The sequence below is a fragment of the Gavialis gangeticus genome, unplaced genomic scaffold (assembly GCF_001723915.1).
Source record: "Gavialis gangeticus isolate Ggan-Ray unplaced genomic scaffold, GavGan_comp1, whole genome shotgun sequence".
NCBI classification, from domain to species: domain Eukaryota; kingdom Metazoa; phylum Chordata; order Crocodylia; family Gavialidae; genus Gavialis; species Gavialis gangeticus.
Window position 1 is genome coordinate 210,850,327 of NW_017729032.1, and position 9,566 is coordinate 210,859,892.

General features: G+C 40.8%; 1 protein-coding gene across 1 annotated transcript in view; it reads left to right on the top strand.

Moving 5' to 3' along the window:
* DSCAM (DS cell adhesion molecule) overlaps positions 1-3,924 on the top strand; it is a 737,680-nt gene extending 733,756 nt beyond the window's left edge. Inside the window, exon 33 of the mRNA XM_019523886.1 lies at positions 3,242-3,924. Within this exon, the coding sequence (XP_019379431.1) occupies positions 3,242-3,582 (341 nt within the window). The 3' untranslated portion in view covers positions 3,583-3,924. The remainder of the gene's footprint in view (positions 1-3,241) is intronic.
* The last annotated feature ends 5,642 nt before the right edge of the window (positions 3,925-9,566 follow it).

Sequence of the window (9,566 nt, forward strand, 5' to 3'; positions counted from 1 at the left end):
CCCCCCCCCCCCCCCCCCAGTCGGTGATCAGATGCTGGTGCCCTCCCAGTATCAGGAGGCACCAGTCACTCATGTCTGGAGGTATGGGAGCAGGGGATGGGGAAGCATAGGGTGGGGAGCAGGCACAGGCAGGGGGGCAAGGAGTAGTGGGGAAAGTTGCAGGTCCCCCCCACACCCCATGTTCTCCCTACACTCTGACAGCCACATGCTTCCTTTCCCCCAAATGAGCCTTTCTGGCCCAGGGCAGGCAGTTGTGCATCTAGAGCTTCACTCTTGAGCCTGGGGCCAAAGCCAAAACTGAGCCGCCACCTACTCCAGGCTGATACTCAGATCTAAAATGAGATTTCTTTTGCCCCAATCTAATTAGGGGAAAAAAACCTTGTCTTGCATTTGAGTAAATACAGTAGTGTAAACAGTAATGGAGCAAAAGGAACATGGCCAGTGTGTATGGCATATGTAACAGATGACCAGTGGAAGCTGTACGTCCACTGTACCTTTTTGTATTGTGGGTGGCAGGAGCTAAGCTGGTTATAATCACTATTCTGGTCAGGGAGACAGTTGTTTGATGCCAAGGTGTTGGTGATTCACTGCAGTTGGTGTTTCCTTTCCCTATGAATCAAATGGATCCATTGCTTTTGCCTGGTGTTCAGCATCACTGTGCTACTGGGCACACTGCAATCTGAACTTCAGTTCCTGGTTCTAACAATTTCAAACTGTTCCTTGGTTCCTCTGACAAGAGGCAACAGTGTTAACCTTAATGACCTGTATGGGTAAGTAGATACTGCCACAATGTTTCCCCCCAATTTCACTTCTTTACCAGTAGTGCTCAACCTTTTGGCCCTGTGAGCCAGGAACAGGGCCTGAGGCTCGTCCACAGGCCAGTTTGGACTCCACACATCATGATTTAGCCTCACAGCCCTGCACTGCCCCCACCCAGTCCCTCACAGTATGATGAGGCTCCAGGGGTCCTGTGTTGTCCCTGCACAGTCCTGTGTGGGGAGCAGGCACTGGAGGCCCTGTACCACCCCCAAGTGCCCAGATCAGGCTTTGACCCACTCTCTGCACCCAAACTAGCACACGATCACCACAATGGCCCATAGGGAGCCCTGCAAGCCAGATAACATGGTGCTGAGAGATCGATCTAGCCCATGGGCTAGGGGTTGAGCGCCCCTTACATATACTGTTACTTGCTTCTGTTCTAAGCTGCTGAGGAATGTTTTGGTGTGTGGGCACACTTCATCCCCAGGGTGGTTGCATTTTTTATTTTAGCTAGTTGAAGTGATTCCTCTTGATATGTAAAGTGCTTTGGGATGAAAGTTATCATAGAAGACTAAGGTAATAATTATTAGAGACTTGCCTATTTGCAATTCAACTTCCAAATGGTAACTGTATGATTATGGACATATATGGTCTTCTTTTCCCCTGATTTTTTTTTTTTATAAATACTGTAGCAGCATGTCAGCCTATTCCTAAGATGGGCACATCCTACTGTGCGGGGTTTAAATATAGTGTACCATACATCTATGTTGGAAATGTAACAAAAAGAAAACATGTGGTGCCAGACAGTGCCTACAGGAGATCCACAGGAATAAACAGTGATGCTGTCCAAGTGTAACTTCTCAGCAATTTTTCTGTCTGTGACTTTAAATCGTGACTAGATTAGAAGTTTTTACTTTATTAGGTAACAATTACATTGCCTTGGGCCAATAAAAGAAATCACCCTAAGAAATCCTTGCCTCCTCCTTGATTTATAAGCCAAAGCAAGGAATTTGCTTTATAAGAAAACCTTTCCAGTTGGTTAGGGGAAAAATATCTTTGTATGAAGCATTTAGTGCAACACGGTCTCAAGCAGAGCTCTGCTGTTTATGGTCAGAGACAGATTAGCCTGTACATCTGCTGCTTCAAATAGCTCACACAAATGCATTAGTAGTAATAAAAGAATCTTCACCTTTAAATTTTCAGATTGTATTCATTTTATAGATGTATTTGTGGCTTTTCGTATAACTGTAAGAGACCATCAAAATAGTTTACAGGGTTTCTTTTAATAAGTGAAAATACATACCTCTGATTTGCCTATGATATTGATCTTTTGAAAGGAAAGCTGGGAATGGGTACTGTTACTCAGCAGTGGGAAACTCTAAATTTCTAACTGCTGCCTTGCCCTTCTAAGGAATTTCAGTAACATGGCTCTAGTTGGGAAAGGAGGCCCAAAAGAGACCAGTTATCATTACCCTGCTGTACCAGAAACCCAGATCAGGGAGGTATTTCTCATGATCACCATCTGCACATATGTAACCTAAACATCAAACCTTTGCAGAAGGAAGCATCTTTTATATTTGCCTTTTATCTCCATTGATCTCCTTGAAGTTGCAGACCAGTTTATGAAAACATGGCTGGTAATATTATAGTTACAGCACTTTCTCTTTTAAACAAGTTCAACCAATTTGTGTAGCAAAGCTAAACAGATGGGCAGGTACAGGAAAATGAGCAAAGGACCAATAAAATCCTTACCTAGTCCAGTTATGCACAATGACTGAGCTGTGGACATAGACCAGTTTAATAAAGGTTTTTCAACCCCAATAGTAGGCAACCCAAGAGTGCTATTGCTGTATTCAGACAAAGTTCTTTGGGTAAATCTGATATCTTTTATTAGACCAACTTTAGTTGGAAAAATTCTTCTTTGCAAGCTTTTGGGTATAAATACCCTTCATTAGGCTGAAGAAGCATCTGCAGTGACAAAGGGTATTTATACCAGAAAGCTTGCAAAGAAGATTTTATCCAACTATTTGAGTTGGTCTAATAAAAGATATCAGATTTACCCAAAGAAACTTGTTTGCCTATGTCCTTAGACCAATGCAGCTACAACCTATTCCCCTATTGCTGTATTCATAGTCTCTTCTCTAGGAAAATGAAGGGAGGATCCAGACAGTGATGAATCCTCTTGCCTCAACAGTATGGCATTTTTTATTGCAAATAGAAACACTTTGAAGTTGGGAAATGAAAAATTGCATGTTCACAGTAATATTAACTGAATTATATAAATCTCCCACATATTGTAGTGTTTATCCCCAAGTTGCTTTTGAAAATTTGTACACTGGATGATGAATATGTATGGTGTTAAATATCTTCCACCATGAACAGGGGAAGGATGGTACTCAGAAGCTTGAAGCTTTGTTAGACAGTAAGCCTGCTTACTGTTATGCAGGAAGTTAACTAAGGATTTCCATTTCTTTCTTCACAGGTGATCTCATGCATTTGCCACCATATCTTAGAATGGACTTTTTGTTAAACCGTGGCATTCCAGGCACAAGCAGAGACCTGGGTTTGGGGCAAGCCTGCTTGGAACCTCAGAAAAGCCGAACCTTGAAGCGTCCCACAGTTCTGGAGCCCATACCGATGGAGACATCCTCTACAAGAGAAGTACAGTCGTGGCAGCCAGGTGCTGTGGCAACATTACCTCAGCGAGAAGGTGCTGAGCTGGGACAGGCAGCTAAAATGAGCAGCTCCCAAGAATCCCTGCTAGACTCCCGGGGCCACTTGAAAGGAAATAATCCCTACGCAAAATCTTACACCCTGGTATAACAAAAAGAACATGGCTGGACAGTGGCTGTAAATATTTACAATGAAAAAAATCCAATCAAAGCTACCTTTTTTTTATTGAATTCCGATATTTATAATTAAAGAAGATTGCCAAAATATTTGGAAAAAAAATACAAACTACGGACAGTGCAAAGACTCTCCGGCTTTTTTTCTGTCTGAGTGTGAGCTTCATCTGACTGGACATCTGAATTTTTGGGTAAAAGAGTCCAGTTTTCTGATCTTCACAAGCATTTGTGTTTTTACTGATTTTCTACAAAGTGCATGGGGACTAAATAAAATATTTTAACTGGACGTTCCATCACATAAGATTAAAAAGAAGGGGGGGGGGAATCACAAAATTCACCCTATTTGTGAATTTAACAAGGACTTTGATTTGGAAAAACAAAACTTTTTTGTCATGTTTGCACATATTTTCTTTTTCAATTAGAAAATGGGTCCTTGAGTGATCTTTTTCTTTCGTTGTTATTTAGGATGAGTGGTGTCAGTGGAGTGAGGGGATCAATTTGCTTTTGTTTTATCTTTTTTTAATATTAATTTAATGAGACACTTTGCATTTTGTCTATGAGAAATAAAAGGGTCTTCTGCCTTTATTTGTGACGTCTGCTTGCGTCGCCTTCTACTATGCTTCTTTTTCATTGTGGACAGTAGGTGTTTTAAGCACTTGCTCAAGATTTTGGCCTTTCTGAGCAGGGCAGAGTCATGCCTTTAAAAATGATTAATGTTCACCCAGTTAGATCTAACTCCGACAGCGAGGTAAAGTACCATAATGTTTCAAAAAAGCCATGTGTTCTAAACAAAACCAGTACCGGACCTATAGGTACACTTTACACTCAGTCAAAAGCCATTTAAAGTCAAGGGAGTCTTTCTGTTGATGTCATTAGGCTTTGGATCCAGGCCTTTACCAACATTTTGAAAATGTAGCAAGAAAACGTTTTGGCTTTAGTTTACTGACTCTGTAAGGATATATTGTTAACCCTTCAAAAGGCAATGCTCCTGATGGCTTCACTGTGTACATTGCTTGCATAAAACTGAAAACTCAAGCTTCTTCCTGTCACAAGACAAAGTTCATCTTTCTAGCTGGCAAAATCTTTTACACTTACTTTCACAGCAGTTGGAAGTAATGTTCTTTCCATTAACGTGTCTTTCTTTAGAACATAAAAACATTTCTGTTTAACTCTTAGCTTGTAGACATTAATGCAACCTTTTATTACATGAAAAACAATATTATTTATATGGTACAGACTATAAACTATTACATCCATATGTTCAGTGGGGTTAACACAACAATATTTCAGTAACTTTGGTGTTAGATATTTCTATGTCTATGTGTTCTAGTCTTTTTTCTGTCATTGACAACATCTCCTTTAGATGGAGAAACCTACAGCATATATATTATTTTGTTGCTATTAATAGCAAAGTACATAACTATTTGCTGTTTAAGTTGATGAAGGTTAAGCTTGTATTTAGATACTTTGTTATATTGTGGCCTAACACTCTCCCTGGTACAGTTGCAGATAGTCTGAAGAATGTAGAACTTACAGACCAATAAAGAAAGAAGGGGATATGAATCAAAAGTTGGACCATTTCCCCATTTAGGTCATTAGCTTGACAAACCTAGTAGAACAACTGTTAAAACAAAAGAAACTAAAAACATCCCCGCAGTAGAAAATATCAAATAAGATTTATATTACAAATCTTTTCACAGAAATAATTGTTGAAGTTTCCTGAATATTGAAACATTAAGCTAAAAATGGAATTATTCTAATTTATTTTCAATGAAAACCATTTTTAAAGGGAGAAATGTTTCTGTTAAATCACTTGGACAGCCTTAACTACTACCAAGAGGACCGTAGTGATGTTATTGTAAAAAATACCTAGCTCTGCTGTGCTAAGTGTGGGAACAGAATGTTTCTGTATTTCTATTCATCAGGTGTATGTCCTCTTGCTGATTTCCACAAGAGTCTTTCCACTGACTTCAGTGAGAATATAATTGGAAATTAGTACTGTATTTGCATACTAGAACTGAATTCTTTTGTCAGTATTCTAGACTTCATGTTAGGACGTTATCTGTCCATTTTCATACAGCTTCCTTCTGACACAGAAAATTGTGAAAAGAAGTCTTCTAGAAAAAGATATTACTTTTCATTCTTGTATTCTGGTAGAAATTTGCAGTTTTTAAAAAACCCATTCAAAAAAGAAGGAATAGTTTATTCATACAGATATAGAAACAGCGCTTGTGTTCAAAAGGTCAGTAGCATCCCTGACTTAAACAATGACTCTTTTGCTCCACATGCCTTATATTCATTGAAACATGAAAACATGGGAGGTGAAAAACTATATAAACTTTCATTCTCCCTGTGACTGCAGATACTATAAATATACCATGTATCTTCTTAAGTTTACATTTCTGTGGGAATTTGGAAAATGCTGACTGTCCTTGAGTTAACAATATTTCCTACTCATTAGTATATAATGTATTTTGTAGTGTTCAGCATACCAGTCAGTGAACAAACTTTTAAATTCTCCATAGCCAAAGAACTGTATGGCAAAACTATTGATTACTATTGATCAGAGGAGACTCAAGCCCTTGCTAAGCAAACTGGAGCTTATGCATATGCATTCAGGTTTCTGACCACTGTCCCTGATCCAAAAATGCTCTTCAATGTACACCCAACTTCATATATTTAAAGAGTCCCATAGGCTTCAGAAAAAAACTATTCAACTATTTCAAACAAGTGTATTTCTGTATCAGTCAAGAGTGTTCACCTTGTAGACTTGAGTCTTTACCATCTTGTGACCCTTACACTTTTTTATTATTATTACTGAGGGAGAAGCATGCATACACATTAAAATAATCAAATTACATTAAAAGCATAGAATCAACACAAGGGAAGAATACTGGTTTAAACAGACTGGAAAAGGCTAAAATATGCTTGTCTGAAAATGTTTCTTTATGGTCAACACAATGCCTATGAATAGTTGATAGTACCTATGGTTGCATTTACATTGCCCTGGGTTCAAAGGTGGCTCTACAAATCCATTTCAGCATTCATTTTTCAATCCCCAACATAGAAAAGGACCAGAAAACCCAGTTACACAAAATACAAAACATGTGAAAAAAGGTATGTAATGTTCTCACTTGTTTCACAAATCTACTCACTGGGTGCATCTACGCAAGATGCTTTATCACACATTAGGTTAATCCACTGCTCAGTAAAACATCACTGTCTACACATGCACAGCAATTACTGTGCAGCAGATTAGCCTAATGAACTACTTGCTTGCACCTGTAGATACTGGTACTAGAAATCCGCACATTAAATTAATTCACCAAAGCGCACATATAGTTGCTGTCAGCCTAGGCAACAGAGGACCACAGTGGGTGGGAAGAGCTGTCCCAGCAAAATGAGATGCTGCCTGCCAGCCACATAGAGGTCAAGACCCATCCTGATGTCCAAAGAGCAGGAAGAGCTGTCCTGGCTACCAGGCAGTCAGGACATCTCTCCCTGACCCTTGGAGATTGGGATGGTCCCAATCTCCACATGGCTAACAGGCAGTTTCCCAGCAGCCAGGACAGCTTACCCCTGCCTGTGGAGACTGGGACCAGCTCCCACACCTCCTGCCACCCTGGGGCTGGCACCTGGCTCCCCCTGGCTGCTGCAGGTAGGCAGAGCAGGGCAGGAACAGCCCTAGACTGAACAGCTCTTGTCAGGAGGAAATTTGCTTCTGATGGGTGCACTTTCAGCGGTGACAATGAGCTGCTCTCAGTAATTCTAAATTGCAGTAATGCTAAATTGCTTGGGCATCTATCTTTTATAACTGTTCCTAAGATCTCTCCTCTCCTTTGAGAAGGGTGTTGTACCACAAGAAGTTTCTTCCAGGTAGAAGTTAGTGCAGATTCAAGTATCCATTAATTTTTCAGCAGATTCTGTGCAGAAAATTCTAGTGCATTAATTGCATGTGTAGATGCACCACTGTGGCACAAGTTGTGACCCAGAAGCTGAGCCCAGAAGCCCCTCTCTGCATACAGATTTTCCCCCTTACCCGCTTGAGCAGGTACGAGCCACCTTCAGGACATGCTCTCTGCAGATCTACCTATGTGGAAATAAGCAGGAGGACATGTATTAAAACCAGTGGTGAATATGCTGAAAAAATAATGGAACCTTGAAAAAAGAACACACATAGGAGACAAAGTATGAACATGCTGAAGCCTGCAGATTCATCTAATGTATCAGAAATCTGAGCATGGCTGAGCTACAAAGCTGTCTACTGACTTCCTGCAACAAGTGATAAAACAGGTTTCCCAATGTCTCCCTTCTTTCAGTCTATAATCTGGTATCTTGTACAATGATTGACTTAAGGTTTGTAATCATCTTCCTACCTTCCTTCAGAGTCACCAGTAGATAATATGAGGGCCAGATGCTGAGATGAGATGTAAATAAGAAAAGCTCTACTGAAGTCAATAGAAAAATGAGAATTAACACCCTATGAAAATCTAGCCTATAGTCACATGAGGTTTTAGTTGGGGAGGGTAAATGTTTTATTTTGGTTTTGTTTTTCTATTGGTGGCTGCCTCCAAAGATATCTGTGATGAGAAATGAAGGTGAGTTGCTTTTTTAGAGAGAAAATATCAAACAAACAGTTTTGAAAGCATATTCATTTTAAATTCATTAGTGGGTTAATATAAGTCAAATTATAGCTTAGTGGTTTGTTGCTGCCTACTGAAAATTCCAAGAAGAAAAAGAAAACACTCTTCATCTCTGCTCTTGCCTGGGCTTCCCATGTAGGACCTTAGAGTTTCTCCAAAGAGATAGTCCTCTCTGTAGGCAATGCAGAGGTCCAGTACACACATTAAGATACAGCACAATGAAACATTCAACATCGTCTTTGGTTTGGTGCTGTCTAAATAATGTTCCTTAATTTGATGTCATTTGTCTTTCTTTGTATCAGCATTCTTATGGAGAACATTTAAAAGGGCTAATATGTGTTTTGGAGGTTCCATCCTTGCCTGCTTTAATATTACACTTCCACTGTGGATTTCATGTGATTTAATTATATTGCTATTGTGGGAGGCTCATGAAGTATTCTCAGGCTTCTGCAAGCACTTGTAAACTCTCAGTGAGTCTTCAGAGCTGCTGCTTTCAGTATTGTGCCTTGTGACTGCAACCTTAGATTAGCCACAGGTGCATTTTACATCACACGGGCTATAAACAGATGTCGTCTTTGGAATGGGATCGCCCTGCTTTATGCAGATGTTCATAGATGTCTACAGACTTTGCCAGGATCCCTGTCCTGCGGGGTTGGCTCTCTCTGTTGCTCCCAGGACTTCAGGGGCCTGATCCTGAGGGACAACAGCAGGGTTCCTCCACATATAGATATGTGTCCTGAGTCAAGGGTGACAGCCTGATATGTGCACAATAAGTAAACAGACATCTTCCCATTTAAAGCATTGCAAACTGTGAGTACCTTTGGTTGAGGCAACCGTTTTTAGACACATGGGCCTCCGCTACACATGCAGGTAAAAGCACAATTGGATCTAATACATGATCCAACCAATCACGCCTTCTGCCATGCCAAATGTGCATGGCAGGAGGCACCATTGTGGGATCATGCATTAGATCCAATCATGCCTTATTGCCAATGTACAGGGAGCCTGATACTTGATGCCCCCTGCATTCGCAAGAAGCAAGCTCCCACAGCTGGAAGCGCCCTTTGCTGGTGGGATTCTGGGGGTCGCACACAACCAGAACAGAGAGACCCTGCAACTGGCAGGGCTCCTGGTCCTGGATGAACCTTACAAGCAGCTGAGACTGAGTCCCACAACTAACAGTGAGGTGTGTCAACAACAGTTGTGGGGTCTCTCTATCCCAGCTGAGCATGAGAAACAGCTGGAACCAAGATCCCTCAGATACAGGGACTCTCAGACTCAGTTGGGCATGAGGTACAGCCAGGACCAAGAGCCCATC